Below are 22,920 nucleotides of genomic sequence, written 5' to 3'. Positions count from 1 at the left end.
CTAAATACCAGTTTGTAATAAGTTTCAGCCGTCAATCCCCGCTAGATGGTACTGCGCGGCATCAATCTACAGTCTGGTCCTGTTTTATCTAGACCAAAGATCTATGACCTTAACACCACGCAGGTTGTCGTGGCCGAGTGGTTAAGGCGATGGACTAGAAATCCATTGGGGTCTCCCCGCGCAGGTTCGAATCCTGCCGACAACGAACCTTTTCAACGTCGAAAAAGAATCGTTGCATGTCATTAGCTACATGAAGCAGCTCATCCTATTAAACCACAACAGAGCTACTAATGTAGTGATTCACCTACAAACTACTTCATGGGCAAAGTTGTCACGCAGCTCTGGTATTTTGTGCTAATATGGGCTGTGTTATTCTAGAGAGCCCCGACCTCAGTTTGCTGTCAACGTAACAATATGATGAACTTGTGTAAACACTGAAGCACACTTTTATCCAGCCTTTGAGATGAATGTTCAAAACTGAGTTTAAGAACAACTGCCTTGGACTAAATGTGGAGAAATCTCAATCCAGTCACTAAACAGTGCTGCTCGTAGCATAGTGGTCCTTTAGTTTGCCTTTTTACATTCAATGTTGCTTGATACTTAGATATTGTACTTTGTACACTACTGCATTTTATTTGGCTTTGTTTTTATAAAATCACCTGAGAACGAGTTTATGCCTCAAAGACCACCAGCATTCCTCAAGATTTGGTGCTTGGACAAAGTCGAATTAGTACAGTAAATACAACAGGGCTTAATTATTTGGGGAAAAAAGATCCTAGTTCCTTTATGAGGTTCTCAGGGGGAAGCGCGCTCAGGGTCAGCTATGGTTGTTCTGCCAGACCTTAAAATGTCCTCAGCGTCAGAGCGGCGAACACTCTGTGTCAACCGACCAAGTGCGTCCGTGTTAAGGAAGGTGTCATAACATTCACAAAGCTGAAGCTGTATCAGTTAACTAGTCTGCTTTTGTGCACAGGACAACGTCTAATTTATTCCAACATCTCAGCTCCTAAGCAAATGCTACAATCGGTATAGCTTTCGTTCGGAAGTGTCACGACCGCGGGGAAGGCAGGACTCAAACGCAGAGTTTCAAAAATAGACTTTAATGGTCAAAAATTCCAAAAAAAGCAAAAGGCCAAGGGGCAAAAATGCAGACAGGGACCAAGAACACTCTGACATGGACATTCAGTATATTCAACAATGACGCGACAAGAGACACACATGGCTTAACTACACTAGGGAGGTGCAGGTGATTGGACACAGGTGGAAACAATCATAACATGACAGACAATCACAGGGGAAGACAGGACAAGGCAGGAAGTGAAGTTACCCAGGGAGACAAGGCAGAAAACTACAAAATAAAACAGGACGTGAACCCAAACTGTGACAGGCAGAGGAGTACAAATGACTAAATGTCTCTAATGTGTATTGAAATATCTGATACATTTGCTCCACAATCAACCGGTGAACATTAGCTATCCACATGGGCACAACGCAGTTCTTTAATTTATCAACCCTGAATCCAGCTTCTAGAACCTTTTAAGGAGTGGCTATATTTCGGTGGTGGGAGACAGAAAAAAGAAACCTTAATAAATAGAGAGTGAGTTGTTCCATCGAGAGCACAAACAAGGCATTTGAAAGCATGAGCTGCTTTGTTCTTTCTCCCAGGCCCCGCAGCCTCCAGGTCACACGGCACACCCATGCTCCAATACACGTCTGTGCAGCAGCCAGCGGACCCATTCAATGTAATCCTCTAACTTCCCTGTCTTCTGCTGTCGGTTTGTGCTCAAATCCAGTGGGCCCGAGGCCGGGGAGGAGCACCAAGGAGGTTCCTCTGAGCGCCTGAGTATCTGCTCTCATCTGAGGTCGAGGAATGCGCTGAATGCTGTCATTAGTGGACGGCAATATCTTCCCCATGGAATTCACTTTTTCCTGCGTACAAGGTTGAACAGCCTGTGAACAGACAGGCTGAAAACTGTCCGCTGGGCTACAAGCTACCAAAAATAGTAAAACCACCGGGTTTCCAGGAAATAAAGGCTTCAGTCAGATGTGGACAGGAAAATACATGGTTTTCATTGCGGCCATCTGTACTATTTGGCACTATTACTTCAATATGCATGAACAAGTTCAATACCAATGTTCCCAATTATAAAATGTGTTCCTTAAGACGCTTGTATGAATAATTGCAGATAATTATATGCATTATCTAAATAAACCTTTGGCTTATACGGAGGCCGAGGCAGTCGTGCATCTAATAGAACTGTCCGCTGCGGTGTCATTTTGGGCTCATGACTTCCAAGCTGTCCCACCAACCCTAAAACCTATGGCTTATCCCCATCAATTGCACGAGTAGAATGAAGAGGAGTAAAAGTGAAGCACTGCATTGATGCGATCCATGTCTGATGGCCTTGGGTTAATGTGTGGGTAGACAAACCCTTAAAGACAAATACACTAAACTCAACAGCCAGTGCACACAGAAATAATCCCCCCCCCATAACAGCATCCCAATGTCATACCCTCAGAGTCTAACGGATGGATGATATGAATAACATACCATTGAATACTAAAATATCATCCACTTGATAGATTCGTCTGGGGAAATTACCAATGGTGTGGAGTGAAATACAGGGGAAGAATGAAATAACAGCAAAATCAAGCTGTCTTGCGGGAAGCCAGGAGCCAGAAATCTACGCTGTGGGAACCATCGGCCAGGAGAACCGTGGCATTGATTTTACAATTAACAAAGTGCCCCTCATCACCTTTGGCATTGAAGGATTGGCCCATCGGTTTGGAGATTGATGGCGTCGGAAACATGAAAACATGTACACTTATACAAACAAACAAGCACACACACACAGACTTCATCACATTCGGTGCGTATAAAGCTCAACACCTCGGAAATTGGTCCATTAGCTTCAGAATTGATGGCATCACAGAAATCACACACCACCACAAACACACACACACACACACTCCTACAGTAGCATACGAGGCCACCTTTAAGTGAGCGTGTGTTCAACACACGCTGGTCTGTGAAAAGGGGTCATTTAAAGATCCATCGCCATCTGTTTTGGTCCCAGCATGCCATTTTCTCCTCTGTGGGGGCCTTTGATTTAGCGACAAAAGGCTACCATTGGTGCTTCCTTCACGCTGTGCGAGCAGACATCCAGTCTGAGCTGGTTATAGAAAATCAAACACCGCCGGGCATCCATCGCATCATCATAGGTGCGAACACCTGTGTGGAGCGGTTGTTGCTAATCACAAGCATTGGGGGTCACATTTGAATGGTGATCAGGGAACCTGTTTTTGTTGTGTCTAGCAGATATCACATGATCCGGTTTGAACAAAGCTGACTGTGAGGTACGAGGCAGCCAGCTGGTGAGTTAGAAGTTCCTCTTCTAAAACAAAGGAAAAACAAATGCTTTTACATATTGCATGTGATTATTGTGGCAATTAATAATTTCTCAAAGCTGTACATCCAAAGTAGTTCATTGTTTTGGGCTCAGCTGTAAAATGGGGAGATATAAACTATAGTCTTGCTGTGCTCATTGAACTACTCCACTATGCCATAGGCCACTTATTGTTTACAGTTTTTTCATCAAGTTAAGACGCAAGACTCGAGTCGGAGACAGGATGTTTTGCCTTGGAGCCAGTTTACACTAACTTTAAACCAATAAAAAGCTAAATCATTGTCTGCTATGTAGCCCGTGGGCTCTGAAATTGCATATCCGCCTCTGCTCTCCACAGCGACTGTTTACCTTGCAACCAAAGCCGTCCGTGTGGGAAAACCATCATCAAAGCATCCAAAAAGTTTGCTACTAAAGCGTTTCAGTCGCATTCTTGTATCCACACCAAGCAGGCGCTAACGCAAACCAGAGCAGGACAGGGAGGGACCACGGCACCGTCCTCGTAAGTCAGCGAATGCAGCCTTCAATCACCAGGACTGTGGACGATGCAAAGGTGAAAGGTGACTGAGGAGATCCAGGGGATTAAGCATGTGCTTGAGAAGTTGGTCCCACCCAGATTAAACCATCCTCTTCTTCGCTTGTATAAAATACACTGCGGGTCGGGGGCCTAGGGTCAGAATATAATCCATCGTGGGAGTTTGCCAACGACGGTTACAGCAATGCCACACCTCCCACTGGAGCTTTCCAAGCTCATTCATCCGATGATGCGACTTGCAGCGGCATGTTTGTTGTCGAAGTGATGGAATATGCCGATTCCCACCGAGGTTGCTTCATTCTTCACTTCCTTACAGGGAAATTTGATTTGTGGAAATGTTCTTTGGAAAAAATAAGAACAGAGATACTGTGATAACATTACACAGCTCAAATGGACGGTTCACTCGTTGATGTTGATGTTAATTCATGCCAATCTAAAATATTTTTTTGGTCAATTCACCATATATATATATATATATATATATATACATATATGATTGGATACTGCTCTGTTAAACAAAGGTCTCATGAAGTAGCATTTCTAGGCCTCCAGAGGGCACAGACATCTACTTTGCATCTCCGACAGCTTGTGCTGCGTGTGAAGTGCTTTCTAATACAAGTAACTGTAGGAGGGATTACCGCGAAGAAAAAGGAAGCTTGAATAAACAGCAAGTGTTGTTGGAAAGAAGGGAAAGGGATAGACCTCATTACATGGCGTGGCGGGAACACAGGATGACTTCAGGAAAGCAGAAGATATGAGAGAGGCGGGACAGTGATGGAGAAAAGGAGGCATGGGGGGTGTAGAGGAAAGGAATGGAAAGCAGGGGGACAGCTGGAAGAATGACAGGATGGGAGCGTCATTCCGTCCGCCCTGACCGAGGGGGGGAAAGTGGGAAAAGTCAAGGGTTCAAGCGCTCGGAATGGGAGGTGATACTTTTTATTTTGACAGAAGCGTGCGCCTCCCAGGAGAAGCAGCGACAGAGAGATGGGTTGGAGACACTTTGGCTTTGAGTGAGAGGAAGTGGACGAGTGCGTGTCACACCACCAGTCTCGTCAGGGCAGCGTCAAAGCATGTCGAGCGGGTGACCTCAAGGAGAGGTGTTGGGCGTGGAGGTTGCCAGGGGGCAACGTGTCGAGAGGACTTCTGAAAGCATGGCAGCTGGTGAACAGATTGAGGTGTAACAAAAACAACAAGAGGGCCAACTGCACTGTATTGCTGCCATGTCAATAAAAGGTACTCATTTCTTTTTTCAGACCCACCATTCTTTTTTTCTAAGAGTTGGTACAAAATGCAAAGCACGGCGCGGCTAGCTTAGCTTAGCACGAAGACTGGAAACAGGGCAGCGCGATATACAACGTGTTTGCCACTGTTTTTAGTCTTTGTGCTAAGAGATGCTAAGCTAACTGTGGCAGGACTGTACATTCAAATTTGCGGTACAACATAATATCAATATTGTTATTTTCCTCAAAGCAAAAGTGCCGATAAAGGTAAGGGGCAGAATGACTAAGCTGAATAACCCTTTAGCAGAATCCATTGTGACGTGTCCCTGAGGGGGGTAGTATTATCACCCTGTCCCGTGTAGGTGGGGCACGGCGCCGTGTGTGCATGCTGGTCCACTGAAATGACTGTGACACACTAAATAGAACTGGACCATAATTCATTTCATCCTTTTTGCCTGTGTTTCCTTTGTTATGTGTGTTGCTGCAAAACGTTTTACAGTCACTTCTGTGGGCACGGAAATAAAAAACACAGTGTGAAAACAGATGCTTTTCCGGATCTGAAGAGAGCTGTGGACTCTGCCAACATATCTCTCTTCTCTGAGGTGTGTCTTTTCCGTGTGTGAAAAAGTAATCTTAGTTTTATGGAGTTTAATGTTTTCTTCATTGATCTTAGATCAATGGCTGACCAAGCCTTTAACTCTATCAGGACAAATTCAATAAAAGTCAGGTGTGGACTGGAATCTTAGTAAGCAAAGGAATTACTTTACATGCCACAGGCCTCTCCCACCTCCCATTCACTGGCTTTCTAAAACACGTTTGATGCACAGAGTGTTATTGCAGATGAAATACCTACAGGGATGCTGACAAAAAGCCCGTTTGAGAGAGAGAGTCAGTCAGGGGACCAGATGACCTCATTGTTGAAACAGGGACTTCCACATTTCCATGTCGGTGTGCCCCTTGTCATCACACAAAAAAACCAGAGGGGAGAGGGAGGGGGGGGCACGCACACATAGTCTCACATGTCAGCAGAGGCACAGTGAAACAGTGCACAGCGACCAGGGGTCTTTCCACAGCATTCTGCAAACAGAAGCGAGGGCCTTTTGATTGGGATTATAGTTTTGTCGTCACTGTGTTGTCTTGTCACACGCAGAGAAGATCCACACCACTCGGTTGTAACGCATTCCTGAGCATTTTGGCAGAGCACCATCCGAAAAACACACATCAACCCTAACGCCAAACAAAAGTATCCTGATATTCATGCAAACGGTGCCAACCACGCACAGTGTAGAAATGATGGGCTGTCACAAGCAAACACAAAGCAAGCCAGCACACACGGAAGGACACACACACGCACACACACACACACACACACACACACACACACACACACACACACACACACACACACACACACACGCGCACACAAACCCACTTTAGTCTGTCAACAGGGATAGGCCTGCGCCGTCTCCATGGCAACCGCGCCCCTCCCTCCGGCTCGCGGGGGAGGTGCTTTTGAAAGTTCACGGCGCGTCCTTCACTTCCCAGCTGGACCGAGTGGCAGCGCCGTCACGAGAGCGTAACGCTACTGCTAAACCGCACCTGTTCAGGTGAATCGACCCCCCCACCCCCTCCTCCCGCCCCTTCACACACACACACAACCCTGCATCAACGCGGGACATCCGACCACCTGTGAACCATGGAAGAGGACGCGTCCCGCGCCGAGCTCGGCAGCACGCACACCGTCCCGCAGCCCGAGGACGAGGGGCTCCTCACCCCGAGCTTCAGCCCGTCCTCCGTCCCGTCCTCTCCGAACCCGAGCGGCACCCTGTCCCGGTTCGGTTTGAAAAGCCCGACCAGCCCGACCGCGACGCTGGCGCCGGGGAGCCCCGTGGACCGCGGCCAGGTGAGCGCCATCACCGTGGTGGCGCTGCTGGACAAGCTGGTCAACATGCTGGAGGCGGTGCAGGACAACCAGCAGCGGATGGAGCAGCGGCAGGCCGACCTGGAGGGCGCCGTGCGGGTCGTGCAGGGGGACGTGACCCGCCTGTCCAAGACCCACATCAGCACCTCCAACAGCGTGAGCAAGCTGCTGGAGCGCTCCCGCAAAGTCAACGTCAACCTGAAGGACGTGCGGGAGCGCCTGGACAAGCAGGCGGTCCACGTGAAGAAGCTGGAGGCGAACCACGGCCACCTGCTGAAGAGGAACCACTTTAAAGTCATCATCTCCCAGGTGAGAGGGCATGGTGGGAAGACAGAGAGTCCTCCGGTGGCTCCTTACAGCCCCAAAATAAATGCGTAAAAGTGCCATTAAAGGGTCGCTCCGTTTGGATTGTGGTTGTTTACACTGTTCAGCAGCTCACGGCAAAAAGTCCACAACAACACCCTGAAAAATCATGGGGTCATAGGGATGTCGTTGGGGGGGGGGGGGTTGTCAGCTTGTGCTTGATATCTGTTGCTAACTGAGGAAAGACAGGAGTAAAGTTGTCATCTAATGTAAGTCACATTATGGGAAATCATTTGGTTTGACCCGCAGACGACTTCTGATCTGTGACCATTCTTGTTTTAATGCATCTCTCCATCTTTATGAAATGCTAAATGACCTCTCGTACCGCTTTAGGATTATGCATTCTGAATAGTTTTTACATTGGGTGTATTTGCATTACTAGTTTCATGAGCCCTGATGTGTGTGTGTGTGTGTGTGTGTGTGTGTGTGTGTGTGTGTGTGTGTGTCGTATTTGCATTCAGATTTGACTGCTGCAGTGGGTGTGACGGATGTGCGCATATTTCCTGTGTTCCTGGTTGGCGCTCTGTGTGATGTGCCGTAGGGGAGCAGCCCAATCACATTTTCAACACCTAAAACTAGTTGAACAGGCATGAGGCAACTTGTTGAGCTCCTTCCCCCAAATGCTGCGGGGCGACGTTTGCTGCTTTCTGATCTCTTACGTTCACCTCAACATCTCCACAAATAGACGGGTTGGAGGAACGCTCAATGATAAGTTTAGATCTGAACAGATTTTACACACGTTCAAGTGAAGCTCTTCCCACCCGTTGTGTGTGTGTGTGTGTGTGTGTGTGTGTGTGTGTGTGTGTGTGTGTGTGTGTGTGTGTGTGTGTGTGTGTGTGTAAGAAGAAGGGTGTGTCTGGCATGGAGCTCCAGCGGGTAATGGAGGAGGCCTCAGACACTGACTTGCTGGCTAGATCTGTTTCCACTCCCCAGTCATAACTCAGACAGACACAACCGCCACATCACACACCTGTGAGAGCAAAACTCTGTACTGCCGCTGAAAATAAAACCTTTTGAATCGGCCGGGGAATACAGCCGGAAAGTAATCTTCCAACCCGAATCACTTATCTCACAAATGATTGTAACTTGTGTTTACACCGAATATTAGAAGCAACCTGAGCGCTGCGTGATTATCGTGTCGTTGCCACGCAGGATGAAAGAGGTTCCATATTGTATTTGATTTAGACTGTGTGTGTGTGTGTGTGTGTGGGTGTGTGTGTGTGTGTGGGGCCATTGTTGACCCAGCCAGAGCCACGGAGAGCTCTTTACGGCGGTTGTCTGGTTTCCCAGGTACTGAGGCTCTGTTGTTCAAACGCACCAGGTGCCAAGACCTTCCTCTGGAAAAAATGGGCGAGGATCGATTGGAGTGAATCCCCCCCCCCCCCCCCCCCCCCCCCCCCCCCCCCCCCCGGTCTCATTCTGCGCTCTGGGGAGGGAGGGTCCTGTTGCTTTAAAGCTAGCGAGAGCGCTCGCTTTCAATGCGTTGTCAAATTCCACGCGTCCTTTTGGATTTGTCACGTCGGCTGCTCCTGGCAGCAAATATCTCTCTGTGTGTGTTTTTTCTACCTTCCATGCATCACGTCAGTGCGCTTAACCAGGGTTTTGCACTTAATATATCACATTAACGTTATTATAGCATGCTGGAGAATACATTTTAACGTGTACCTAATACATTATGAACGTTGCGTTTCAAGAGCGATTCCTTCTGTTCTCTTGAGTTTGAGTCGAGATAAAGCAGATGGGTGCAGTAGGTCCAGGTAAGTGTGTGCGTGTTGGTGTGTCGGGTCAGGTGTATGCAGTTACAGAGCTAGTGAATGGCTTCGGCGCGCCCGAGGGGGAGCGGGAAATAAAAGAACCGTTCAGCCCTTGTCCCTTCCCCTCCCTGTTGACTTTTTTTTTTTTTTTTTTTGCCTTTTTCCTCCATCTGGTTCCGTGCTCTCGTTTGCTTGTCCGATATCTTTCGTTTTATGTTTGGACGTCTGACTGTTTTCCTCTTCTTGCATTGCTCGCTTCCAGTGTTTGCTTTATCTTTTGCACAACCCCCATTTTTTATTCGGCCCCGTGTTTGGTCCGGCCACCTGTCCCGATTCCCTGACGCCACCAGAGAGCACGTGCAGGAGAGCACGCTGGTCTTTGCTAACGGACATTTACTTATCGCCCGAGAGCCAAACTGTCTATAGCGGCCCCATAGCCTTTGGCCGAGAGCCCCCCCCCCCTGCACCTCCTCCTCCCAGCCCGAAAGAAAATGATCCAGAACACTCATCACCCTGTAAGTGCCAGTTGAGGTGGAAACACAGAGGGATTATGGGTAAATGCGAGGGTCGGCCCCCGCTGCAGGCTTTGGTGGTAACGGCAGCGCTGTCTGCCGCTCCGCTGCGTTCCTGCACATAACAAGGACTAATGAGGACGTAATTACTGATGCTAGGCCCTTGTTTGTTTGTTTTTTGTGCACCAGTGCTCTTCCTGTCCCCCACATGTGCCTCCCCTCTCGCGTACACGCACACGCACACACACACGCAGAGCATACACAAGTCCCAGCCATCTGAGGTTCCAGTGAGGAGACATGGTTTTGGTGATTACTGTTTGGAATCGGTAAAACGTGTTGAATTGCAGATATTCTCACGTTATTCGTCACACAGATTGATTTCCAAATGCTCATTTCATGAGTTTTTAAATATCAACAGTCACCAACCCCGGGGGCCGTCCAATTTTATCTTGATTGCATCGGCGTGGCATGTGAAATATGCGGCCCATTCGCAATTTCATTTCCTGCGAAAGAAGTCGTTTAGTTAGAGTAGATGGAGATCTCCCCATCTGTGTTTATTCCAGAGCGGAATTTCATCACAACAAACAAGTCAGCCACAATGGCAAATTGAATTTGAACGCCGTGAGAATTGCGTTTGTCCTCCCCGCGGCACACGCTCAGCCCCGTTCACAGATTTTCTGGTTGTTTAGCGGCAAGAAGGGAGTTGTTGAGTGAACCCCCCCCCACCACCATCCAGCCCCACCACCCTCTCTATCGACAAACATTGTAAGAGTGTTTGTCTCTAATGTGACACAAACTTCTCGTGTCTTCTGCGTTTGGAGCTGGATTTACCGATTGAGAAACTTTGCATGCTGACTCATCGTACAACACGCAAGACAATCACACGGGCTGAAAGGCTTCGAGTGGCTGACTACACTCCCCGTCAGTTGTTGTTTGCTCTGCTACCGATCGGCACGGTCCTTGTGCACATACATCGTCACTTGACCAAAGGTTGTGACTTAATCTTCGCTTTCAGCAGCAAGAAGTTTTTTCCACGCTGGCACGTTAAGATGGAGGACAAACTGGTAATGCCGTTCCTGGCCTCGCCCCAAGCGCTTACCTGTTAAGCTCAACGACTGGAAGCTTCTAACTCTGAAGGGAAACAAAGATCCAAAATGGCAGAATGAATAAGTCGGCTATAACCGCTCCCTCCTTGTGCTTACGAATCCAGTGTGGCACAAGTGTACAAATACATCTTAAAGAGGTAGTTAGGTGTTATACTTGAACATTGAGCACTTACACAGCCTCGTCAAGTACGATGTGTTCCAAGGCATTGGGATATTTGAGTGTAGTTGTATTGCACATTTTGCGTGCGTTGAGCGCCATATTCCGTTACAAACTACATATCCATTCCCACAGGTTGCAGCTTGCCACTGGCTCCGGGCCACAGCTTATATTGTGTGCGCTTCAGCAGGTGGTGTATAGCACCAGCGCGTAGCCTAGAGCAGTGGGGCCACGTCCTACAAAGCCTTAACTTATGGAGAGGTTTCAAATAATGGGGCAGTTGACTCCAAGAAACAGGAAGACCGCCAACGCCACCACCTTCCAGACACATTCAACAAAAGGATTGTGGTTTTACACGATGACATGTGGTTCGATTGTGCAATAATTATTAGTTTCACAAAACCTATTGGTTAAAAAGATTTTTTTGTAAATCTGTTTTTTTTTTTCAAATAAAATCACCATAATAATACATTTTAATTCATATAGTGCTTTACATGGTAGGCTACTCAAAGACACTTTAGGGTAAAACCAGTTGTTTTTTCTTTGTTGCACAGAGCGTAAGGGAAAACGGTTTGACAGTTTTCTTGCTTTACAGGTAGTAATCCCGGAAACCTTTCATTACCTTTGGCCGGGCTGGCTTTTTAGAGTTAGATACGACAATGGATGTTTACGTCGTGGCCAGTTGCAGAGACAAACGTCGGACGGGTTCGCTTTGCTTAGGTGGCAGTTAGCTTCCACAAAACATTAACAAATACGCAAGCCAGTAGTTCCAGAAGTTTCAATTTTCTGCACTTTAACATTAGCCAGAGTTAGCCTACCTTTTTTGTGTGCTATTAGAGCTAATGATGCTCAGTCAATACCTCTTGTTTATATGTGGCTACTGGTTGAACCACAATGTCTCCGTATCAAAATTTGTGACCGGTTGTGGAAGCTTTTGAGTTGTGTGAATCAACTTGAAACAAACAATTTAGCTGATTGCGTCAAAGCTTTTTTCGACCAGAAGCTATCTGCTAGCTATTTGTTGAGTGTAAATGACATTGATGGGGAACACTAGCCAGAATATACAAGTTACAATGGGAGGAAATGAGATTGTAAAGGACCTTTTTCACGGCAGACTTTTTGTCATCGTAGAAAGAGCACAGCCAGTTTTACGGCTCTGATATTAAGCTTGCAGGGCTTATCTTGGGTGATACTATGAGCAGCACATATACAAGCCTGGAGAATATCAAAAATATCCCAGTCTACAAATTGGAGAGGAGATTGTAAGCACTGGATATTTCCAGATGAATGTAGTTGGTTTGGAGAAAATCTGGCCCGAAGGTGATAATAGTCTAACGTGACTTGCAGCCTTTTAAACGTGTTTTCTAAATTGAGTTACAGCACTGCTTCTACTGTTGTCCTTAGTCTTTGTTTTCCTTTTGGTGTTCATTACACAGATAATCCAGTGTTTGTTGTTCTCCACAAAACATAAAATAAAGAGCAGAGAAGTGTAAAAAGGGATAAAAAAAGGGTGGAAGGAAAAAGACAAAGTTAGTCATTAATAACAACGCGGTGAGAGTGAGTGAGTTGCTGCGCTGAACTCGTTGTTCAGCGTGTCGTCACATTCAGGTTTGACGAGTTCGTGTCAGTCTGTGAGGGGGAGGCAAGTTTGCAAACGTGGAAAACTAGTTGTAACAGCTTCATCGACACAAAAAAACCCAGAGGATCGTGTGTAGTCTGAGCGCGGCCCGGCGGCAGATCGTCGACAGATGGGCAACTCAACCTGCTGTCTAATCATGTCTGCTTTTGTTTCATTTTCACACGAACTACACCTGATAAATATGCCACGCTGTTTATGAAGGTAAAGTGGCAGCGCTTAGTTAGTTGAGCCTCCCGTCGTGTCCCATGATGCACTGCGCTTTCTTTGCTTCGGAACGGCCAGGTGCATATTTAGCATGTTTTTTGCGAGTCAGTGGCCATTTTTTTAGGTCATGACATTAAGCTTGCTTGTACTCGCATGCTCTTTTTCACTCTCTTTGACACTAACACAGCGTTGCACGTTAGATGCAGGTGATACTGAAGGATGAAAGTTATCTAAATGGTTGACGAAACAGCTGGGGTCTTGTTTTTGTGCTTGGTTTTCTTCCAAAAAAGCTCAAGGTCCTATGAAACAGTCCATAACATAAAACCCACTATCCTCATTTGGACTCTTCCTGTCACCTCCTTATTTTCTCTCCTCACCAGTCCATCTATGCGTCTTCACCTTCTTGACACTTTAAACCCCCGCGTCCGTCATCCAATCCGCTGGCCAAGGCCACAACATCCATGGCAGGAAGAGGGATAACAAAAGCCCCGCTGGATCTCCGGGTCCTTATTTCTATGACCTGAATTAAACGTGAGAATATAACATGTGTTAAGATAACGCAATGACCCCTGGGCTTCTCTGCAGACTCTCCATGCCCTTCGACCTCCATCCGAGGTAAACAATTTCACAATTGGTGGTGGCTTTATCAGAAAGGCTCAGGGCATCTCCATGCGGCTCTTATCAAACAATGGTTCTGATACACTCGGAATGGGATTGTCCCTAAACAATGTGCAAAGAGGGGTATTGTGAGATTGGAACAAAAGAGCTAAATGCGATTAACACATCCAAGGAGCAGATGGAAAACAGGGGCAAGGAAAGCCGTCGGTGTGCAGGAATATGTTGCGCTGGCGGGGCTTTGGACGTAGACGCAGAGGGGATGGTGCGCTTTGAGAGTGCCGGTGTATCGGTGTGATCCGGTTGGTGTGCAGGACTTTCTGTAAACAGTTAGGAAGGCCGGCCCACCATGTGGTTGTTGAAATGATTTCCGGTGTTGTGTATGAAACATTTTGAGAACTCGGGAGCATAGCATCGCAAAACGTGAAGTGCAAGGCCTGCGATCCTGTAAATGAAGGATCGAGGGAAATGACGCCTTGCATCATCGTTTAAGTCATCAGAAATGATCGGCGCCTCTCTGGTTTGCCGCGACCTCCGTTCTGTCGCCACGTCAGCATTACATTGCTCATGAATTGGTTATAGTGTTGAGTGATTACACAAGCTTGCGAGGCCAGTAAACATGTGGTTTTTTTCCCGTCGGGGAAGCAGATAGGAGAGGAGTGCGCGTGAGAAAGAATGCTGTAGATGTTATGCAAAGCTTCATGGGCTATTGAGCCAGGAGGCGTGATTCAGTGTTGGCATGACGGTGCTGATTTATGAGACGTGAAATCGAGCACACTTGATAGGACGGTAGAGTGTTGGGCTAATATTTTAACAGTAAGTATTGTTTGTACAATTGAAAGTGCAGGGCGGTGTGCACGCCAAATGCATAGTGTGCCGAGTAATGGGAGTTTATCATGTTACCCACTCCAATCACAAAACGCAGAATTCCATGTCCTGTCCTCCTTCCTTCCTCTGTGCACAGATGGCTCTCCGTGCACATCTCGTTGGGAGCGGACGAGGGGCAGGGTGTTATGCAACGAGCTGGGGATCTGAAACCCTTCTCTGAAATGGATAGGATGCAATCAAAACATATACCGGGGACATTTGCACAATGCCTCAAGTGGACACTGGAACCCTAACTAAATGATTGAAGTGTGTGTTTTGAGCGTTTAAGAGGGTGCAGAGTCTAGGTTGGGTTTTGACATCTTGAATGAAGGCAGGTTGTTTTGCAGATGTGGAGGATGGATGCATTTTGGAGTAAATTAATGAGAGGGGGAGGTTTCTGAGGCCTTTTTGTTCGGCATGTGCAGTACAAAGAAAAGAAGGTCCATATATCAATAAGAAGTATCTTTCATTGTATGGTATTTGTTTCTGCCTGTTTTCACAATCTAAGCTTCCTGTCTTTCAAAATGATTGCATGGGCTTGGCAGCAGCAAATGTGCACACAAGTGCATTTAATTGTGCGTGTGTGGGTGTGTTTTGATGGTGTACCCTCTCATTGGTGCGGTCTACCTGAGCCTGAGGCACCTGACTCACTGTGCCAATACACCCACACTAACCTGGCCTGTTAGGATTTAGAAAACATCCATTTATCATCCAATAGGACAGCTAAACACACCTGTTCAACTGGTCCGCTGTTAACGGTGGGTTGAATGGGCCATTTTGACCGTTGATGGTGCTTTTTGTATTTATGTCTATGTTCCACACGATGCCAGTGTTTTACATATATCGTTTTACTCAAGACTTGAAATAAGATGTTGATGTAGTCATTGTCACGTCACCCATTGGTCTGTGGCTGTTTTTTTTTTAAACATTGAGTTGCCCGCCCTGAAAGTAGGGTCGTTTTCTCATAGACTTTCACACGATTAGAATTATTTTTGGAACCAGACGAGTCGCCCCCTGCTGGTCAGTAGGAAGAATGCAGATTGTAGGTTCACTCTGCAGAGCTGGAGGTTGCAGCCTGGGTGCACTTTTAAAAATGAGGAAACAGCGGAGGATCCCCCAATCCCTCTTTAGCGGTTTCAACAACAACATGAATGTGCAATATTAATTTTTTTGCAGTGCATTTCTTCATCAATACATTTTTTGATTTTGTCCTAGCCTTACACCTCATTGCTTTGTAAAAACATGTACAAAGTATTTGCTTTAGGATCCCATATACGGGACAAAGGTAGAAGCCAACACTTCTACAGTCATGCTAGTGACTCGGTGAGGCTGAACTTCAGCTCATTGGTGCCATAAGCGCTCATTGTTTACTTAACATCTGCGTGCTGACTTGCTCACATTGGTAATGCCAGCACGCCGTTTAGGAGGTATAATGTGTTGCTTTTAGTGTGATTGCGTGCTAAAGTTAGTTAATTTGCACCAGACAAGAAGAACACAGCTGAGGGGTATTTGACTATCATTGGTTGCAGATGCTCACACATGCACATAACCAGAGGCAGGTGGACAGATGGAAGAGGGGGTGTCATTACACAAATGGTATAAACAGGAGCTCGCAGAGGAACGTGAGCTCGTCTGAGCTCCTTCAAACGGTTCAAATCTGCCTCGCCCTGATCGCTCCCTCTTTGAACAGAGCACGACACTGGCTTACACAAGCTCTGGCTTAGCAACACTTTGCAGAACGCGCAATTAGACGGCCGCTCTGCCGTGCAACTATTTAATGAGATTTTTGAGTGCCATAACGTGGCCACTGGAAAATATCTGTGAAGAATGTGTACAGTAAACTGGCTGTCTCACTAAATTAACTTTGGTATGCTCCACAAGTAGACTAATTCACATTCATATTGCTCTTTTACACACACACGAACAATGGATGATAAATAAACACCCACTGACACGGAGATACAAACACACGCACACACGCACCCACACACACACATTTCAAATTCTCAGCGCTAATGACTGCTTGCTTAGAAGATCCATTAATTAACAGGGTTCCCAAGAGAAAAGGGACAAATGTGAGGTCTACACACACACACACACACACATGCACGCAAAGGGCGAACCTGGGTCGAATGATATTTAGGAAGATTTTGTTTCTTCTATAGCCTGCTTGCCAAGACTGTTTGTGGGTTAAACTGAGGACACACTCACATCGACAACCAAACATGAGGAAAAAAACTATTTTTTTACCAGAGAAAGCAAATAGAAGATGAAGAGAAAAAAAAGACTGATTAAGTCAATGTTGAAAATTAATGTTGAACAATGGTTGGGTAATAAGTATAAACACTGAGGCATTGGCTTTGTTTATAACCACGAGTAAATCAATCAATAAAACTGTGCTGACACTGCCGTAGGTCTAGCACAGTATGTAGAAGGAGAGCTCGCTTTTCATTGGAGGATGTTTGATTTTCAGTTGTTGCCTCCCACACACACCCCGTACCCACAGAGATTATCAGAGATTACATCAAACATGTTAGAGCCAAATCAGCGGGTCTCTTACGTTCCAGGACTGAAGCAGAAGAACCACGATTGAATCTTCCAAACAAACACCAACAAACAATTGGGAAAGATTAGTTTTTATCATGACTAAACGTTCTACTGAGGGTCTGGAGATGCCATTTTGGCGTATTCTGATCCTGACCGATCAGATTGGATGTTTTTTTTTATTTAACCCGTGAGCTATTTCTAACTTCATGCAAGGGCATGTCACCCACATACTTCCCGTCGATTCTGCACGAACACGTTGAGATCCGCACAGTCCTTCGGGGTGGTGCCAGATCCGTCTGAGACAGATACAGTACGCCGGGAGGGATCCACAGAGAACGGAACTGAAATGGAGGAATCGCAGTTAAAGCAAACACACCACGTTAACCAAGGCTGTTCTTCCAGGGGCCGCCCTTTTGTCTGAGAAAAGGGGTTAATTGACGTTTTAGAAGTGTTTCATATCTGGAGCGACATCAAACCGATCATTCAGGATCATTTAGAATCGACATCAGTGAAGTAAAGATTTCTAATCAGTCAACTAAATAAGCACTCCTACCACAGCACCCATTGTGCTGTTTTGTTTTTAAGATCATCTTCCCCAGTAAACGTGGCCCTAAAAGATTTATTGTTATTGTCTGGGATACCTAACACGCCCGGCATACACCTGAACTGTGAGTCATGCCTGCACGTTTGAGGCGAGCGGTATCGGATGTCTGCTAAGTGGTCCAATCAGAGGGTCTCTGCGTGCCTTTCCAGAGCTTTCCATAGTCTACGGAGCACTGTGAACTGCTGTGGATGACACTAGGATAAAACAGCAGTTGGACGTTATCCCAAGTGCTCGTTGTGAATGTCTCCAATGGACGGATGCAATCAGTGAATTGAAGAAAGTGACGTGAAAGTGATTTTGTGGTGGAACACACTTTGACACAGTCTTGTGATCAATAAATCTTATTGTATAATAGTTTGATTTTATAACCATATCGATTTGAGCTGTTAGAGTACATAACATCAACGTTTTGTTCCGTTTATATTTCACAGTCATAGTCTCAATATGACCAAATAATAGTGTTTGAATTGGCCTAAGTAGGCTAAATACAGATTGCAGGTACAATAGCCCAGTAATTTCAAGCAAAAACTCCCCATCAAGTATCCAGTGAAGAACAGACATCTGCTCGAACCGGTACTTAAGTATGTGCTAATGACATCCCAGGAAGCACACGTCTCTCACTTAAAGCACTGCTACTGCTATATTGTCCAATGAGCTGCAATAACCTGCATTCTTTGAAAATCTGCCATACTTGCAAATGCAGACTCATTCTTACAAGCTTGCCGTACAGAAACCACAATTGTTTAGAAGTAAGGCATTCCAACAGGTTCTGGGGGTAACAACGGTGCATATAGTTTGAATTCCAGGTTGTGCTCACAATGTGGGGGCTGTTTTGCAACGCTATTGTGATCGCAGCATGACTGCTTTCCGAAAATGACTTTAGCGGAGTACCTGTTGTCTACCTGACCTTGAAAACGTGCTGTACACTGTTTCATTTTGTCAAGTCAAAACCAAGTATCCACCGGTGGTACTTCCAGGTGATGTTATTGGGCGGGTGTTCTCTCTGAGCATTTCAAATGTGTAGTGGAGTATGTCGACCATTGACGCTGCACCTTCACTCTCCACTCACTCCACTGGGGGGAAGTCTGGCTTATAAATACCCAGTGGAGTGGAACATTGTGTACGCGGGTGAATGTGCCCACATGTGTGTGATTGGGTGACTGTGCACAGATGAATGGGCAGAAAGGAAGTGGGAGGGAGGAAGAACACTGGGGAGAACCAATTGAAATAGTGGAAATTGGGCTTACTGCTCACTGGTTATGGTCTTCATGACCACATAGTGTTCATGGATGTGGGAGGAAGGGGAGAGAGGGCAGCGAGAGAGATGTGAGGAAAAAAAAAGATTTGTGCCTGCAGAGAAACACGTGGAAGTCCTCAGTTGTAAGGAGAAGAGATAGGAGGCATGCAGAGGCTGATTTCCTCAGTCCTGGGGAGGCAGGCCCAGTGTCAGGCTCATTCCAGGTTTGGGCCAGATACCGCCTACTTTGCCAGACCATTAAAGGGGTGGAGCGAACGTTATGGGCGACGAATGGGGGTTGCGCAAAACAAAACAATATCAAAAACAAGCCTCTCGCCTCTCTGTGGGCAACCGGGCTACCCTCCGAGGGGTGATATTAAAAGCAGAGAGCCAGTCACTTACAATCTCCAAACCATGGCCTGAGACCTCGATAAACATGTTTATGGTGATATGTATTTGGAAGTATGTATATGTATATGACTGATCCAAATAACCGTCTTCTGTCCCTCTGTCTCTCGATAGGAAGACAATGAGATCCCCTCCAGTGTGTTTGTCAAGGACTCCGCCAAGACCCCGCAGCTGAGTCAGTACGACGCAGATTCCCTCCTCCCTTCTCAGTCTGTGACGGGCTCTATTGCTGGCAGCCGCGCCAACGATGAGGGTCTTCAGACCATTAGCTTGTCCTCCGATGACGAAGATGTCCTCACAGTACACCATGAGGAGTATGAGATGTGCGAGAGCAACGACGCAATGGGTCCAGCCACATCCCACTCGTTTGAGAGGAGGGCTGACAAGTTCAAGCGCAACAGCCTGAAGAAGGTCGATAGCCTCAAGAAGGCCTTCTCGCGCCAGAGCATTGAGAAGAAGGTGACCCAGATCACCACCAAGATCGTGCCGCCGGAAAAGCGGGACAAAATCAGGAAGAGTCTCACCCCGAACCTTCCCAAGAGCCCGACTGCCAAGTCCTCCTCTTTCAAGGTGTCTCCGATGACCTTTAACGTCAAGAAGGTCAGAGACGGCGAGGCCCCCACACAAGACCAGGGCTTACATTGGGAAGAAGCCCACGTGGAGATTCCTGCTCTTGAAAACTTAGATGAAGAGATTCCCCTGGCAGAGGCTCATACCCAGGTTGGAGTTGTGGAGAAGGTCCAGGAGATGGTGAGTCCCTCCACCCCAGACAGCATGAAGGCCGAGCTGGCGATCAATGGAGAAGCACCCAGCATTGAGTGCGAGATAAATGGCGACCGCTCTGCCGGCCTGGCAGTCCCAGAGCTTGATGAAGATGTTGGCGATGAGGAGGAAGACGAAGTGGAAGAAAAGGAGAATCACAAGAGCCCTGTTGAGACCGCAGCAGACCCCAAGATTGCTACTGCAACTATTACTGTAGAGCAAGTGTCTTAATATGATTTTAATTTTAGTGAGCAGCAATTGTAGTTCCCCATTCATTCTATTCTTGCGCCAGTTTTATTATAAATTATCCCTCCGATGTAAACAGCCTTTGAACCCCAATATACAAAATAACATGCTCTAAGCTTCCGAAAGTAGTCTATCTTCGGACAATTTCTGCCAACTCTTCCTTTTATTATTACCAGCTTAGTCCTTGGACATTAACACACACAGTGTAAGACAACTTGTTTCACGACTGGATCTTGCAGTGTATCCAAATCCAGTGCAGGTGCTTCCTAAACCCTGAAGCAGGGCTGTCCAAAGAAAGCACCGTAGCCCCAATGTACCACAACTTCCATCAACTGGTGCCTGTGTCCTCGATGTCCTCAATCTCCGGGCCAAGTATCTCCCCAGTGCTGTTTTTCTGCCTCTGGAGCTTTCTGCCACAGTGACAAATAACCCATTTGTTCTTTATGTCTTTTGTTTTTTTGTGTGAAAGAAAATAGTAAATCTTTGGCAACAGTGCCCCTACCCAGTGGCTGTTGAGGCAGCGTGTTGCCAGGTTGGGCTCTAGTTGGAATGGGGAGGTTCTGGGTTTTCAATGAAAAGGCCCTGTGGTGTTTTGTCATGAACCAGAGGTTGTTTAATGAATTCTTTGGACCTACGGGGAAATAAGCCCAGATCTTAACTAATAGGTGTCTATATTTCCGTCATCCCAGTGACGATGTCTTGACTCCTATTCTTAACCTGCGATCAACATTTTGTTCATCGCTGCCATAGTGACATTTCTAAAATACCACATGGGTGATAAATCAAAATGTTGCAGTTCATTTGTGGTTGTCTGGTCAGAAAATCCCAGGTGCAGACAATTAGAATAGATGGCATTCAAAAGAGTCTAAATGTTCTTGCGAATCCCACTAATTAAAAGCGAGATAAAAGAAAATGCTTGTAAATGGGTTTGTGCTTAGATAATGCCTAGAAAAACTAGGGAACAAGAACCCTGCCGGTTTTAATACTGACATATTAAATATCCCTTGGGCAGCCCTTTGTCCACTCTATGGACCAAATTTATGTGTTTTATGTACAGCAATTATTTTTTGTTTTTCTCAACGCGAGGCACCCAACTCTCCAAGTATTAACACTTTAAACCCATTAAAATAGTAACTTTGCGATAACCGTCTTTATACAGTGAATGTTGTATCTGTGAATTTCTTTTGAGTTACTATATGAAACTTGGGTGTTTATAAGTCGTCTGTTTTTTTCTTTCAGGCATCCATAACTTACATGGTGAAATGTTTACTACATTATATATGTTTAAGCCTTAAACCACTAAGTCCCTTTCCCCTAGATAAATACACACAGACAGACAGACAGACACACACACACACACACACACACACACCTAGCGTGCCTTTTACCTTGCATAAGCTGGTATGAGTAGCTTCGGTCTTGAAGGTGTGGATTGACTTTGTAGATAAGAATGATTAATGAATGTGTTTTTTTCTTTATAGCTAACACTTTATGGGGCATAATCATGGGTTGATACAAAATACTGAAAGCTTAGAACGCTTAAGTTAAAATGATGTGCAAATTCACTCATCAGGGTTCAAACCTCATGTTTGAACCTCATGCAGAAAAGTTACCTTTTTCAAAGTTGCCTTTCCTCCACGCGTCCAATGCAAGGACTGCCTCAAAATGCTTTAGCAAGTGCCAAGCATCCAGACACCGAGAGAGGTCAGAGAGGTGGACGAAGGTAGAAGACAGCATTCCTAGCTTTGACGTATGACTCCTGTTTGGCCCACTTTCTACACTCTCATGCTCCCCTTTGAGACTATGCCAAGAGGGAGACGCTCTGGAGCCACAGGTGTTAACCCCCCACCCGCCCCTCGATGAATGCTCCTGTGCACGAGCGTGTGGCGGAAAGAGGTCAAGCTTGGGTGTGGAAAAGAACTTTGTTGGAAAGGATGAGAAAGTCACCGTTGTGCTAGGCGTGCAATGGAAACGTATGTTAGATCACAAGATCTTTGGAACTAAGTATGCAAAATGAATTTAAAAAAAAAGAAAAAACAGTTTACTGGGGTCTGAAAAATGAAGAGGTGAGGAGTGGTGAACATGAACATACTTTACACTGTTGCTTCACTTAAAGCTTTTCACTGTATGTGCTTCATTCATTATAGAAATGAGCCTGCCAGTTTGCTCAAATGGGATCTGTAAGGAGAAAATAAATAAATAGACAAGAACGATTTCAAAGAACTTTTCACCTGGTTGCTTTTATTTTGTCACTTTTGTTTCTCTAATTCCACTATATAAATATTTTTACTCAAATGGGATTGAACTCTATACTTTATGCCGGCCCTTTGTTTAGAATGTGACTGTCTGAGGTATTTCCTGCTGATTCCTGCACATGTGTTCCTTCTGAGATACCTCTTGTCTGCCAACAGTAAATATGCAATACTTAGATTTGTGTGTGATCTTAAAATCAGGGTCTTTCATCTAGATCACACAATATCACAGCCTTTATCAGGCTGTGTTCAACACCATCTTTGTTCATACAGTTCTGACTTGTATAGCTTGATAATTTAGTTTTCCACTTAAACCAAAGACGGTCTCCTTTCCAGCAGAAGATTCTCTGCCACGTGAGTGTTTCAAGAAACTACTGCAATCAACTTCTGAATTTAGTGTTGTATACATCAATAAAGATTTTCTAACATTCAAATACTTTTAATTGCGATGAATAACACTAGTCACACATTTCACTTTAATTGTGTAATAGTTAACTGTCTGTGGATTATTGGTGCCGTGGCTTGAATGTTTTCCTGTCGTTCCCATGGAAACATAATAAAGCCTGC

The 22,920-nt window shown here is 45.9% G+C and overlaps 1 protein-coding gene, 1 long non-coding RNA gene and 1 other non-coding gene across 3 annotated transcripts; 2 read left to right on the top strand and 1 right to left on the bottom strand.

The window, feature by feature from the left end:
- The first annotated feature begins 123 nt into the window (after positions 1 to 123).
- Positions 124 to 205, top strand: trnas-aga (transfer RNA serine (anticodon AGA)). Its single transcript has one exon. It is a non-coding gene; the product is annotated as a tRNA-Ser (tRNA).
- An 879-nt stretch (positions 206 to 1,084) lies between these two features.
- Positions 1,085 to 4,058, bottom strand: LOC144388821 (uncharacterized). The gene is made up of 2 exons (XR_013453092.1): positions 3,756 to 4,058; positions 1,085 to 3,395 (listed from the first exon to the last, which is right to left on the bottom strand). It is a non-coding gene; the product is annotated as an uncharacterized LOC144388821 (long non-coding RNA).
- Positions 4,059 to 6,586: 2,528 nt separating this feature from the next.
- LOC120834131 (caveolae-associated protein 2) lies at positions 6,587 to 22,324 on the top strand. Its single transcript, XM_040201947.2, has 2 exons — positions 6,587 to 7,389; positions 19,208 to 22,324. Exons 1-2 carry the CDS (start codon positions 6,856 to 6,858, stop codon positions 20,084 to 20,086), a joined length of 1,413 nt encoding a protein of 470 aa, XP_040057881.2. The 5' UTR covers positions 6,587 to 6,855; the 3' UTR covers positions 20,087 to 22,324.
- Positions 22,325 to 22,920: the final 596 nt, after the last annotated feature.

This window comes from Gasterosteus aculeatus, chromosome 16 (assembly GCF_964276395.1).
Source record: "Gasterosteus aculeatus chromosome 16, fGasAcu3.hap1.1, whole genome shotgun sequence".
Classification (NCBI taxonomy): Eukaryota; Metazoa; Chordata; class Actinopteri; order Perciformes; family Gasterosteidae; genus Gasterosteus; species Gasterosteus aculeatus.
Note: the sequence above shows the minus strand (reverse complement) of the source record. Positions and strands in the feature narration are given on the sequence as shown.

Coding starts and splice junctions, on each gene's coding strand:
- LOC120834131 (XM_040201947.2), top strand. CDS start 6,856: ATGGAAGAGGACGCGTCCCGCGCCGAGCTCGGCAGCACGCACACCGTC. Junction 7,390..19,207: donor TTAAAGTCATCATCTCCCAG/GTGAGAGGGCAT, acceptor GTCTCTCGATAG/GAAGACAATGAGATCCCCTC.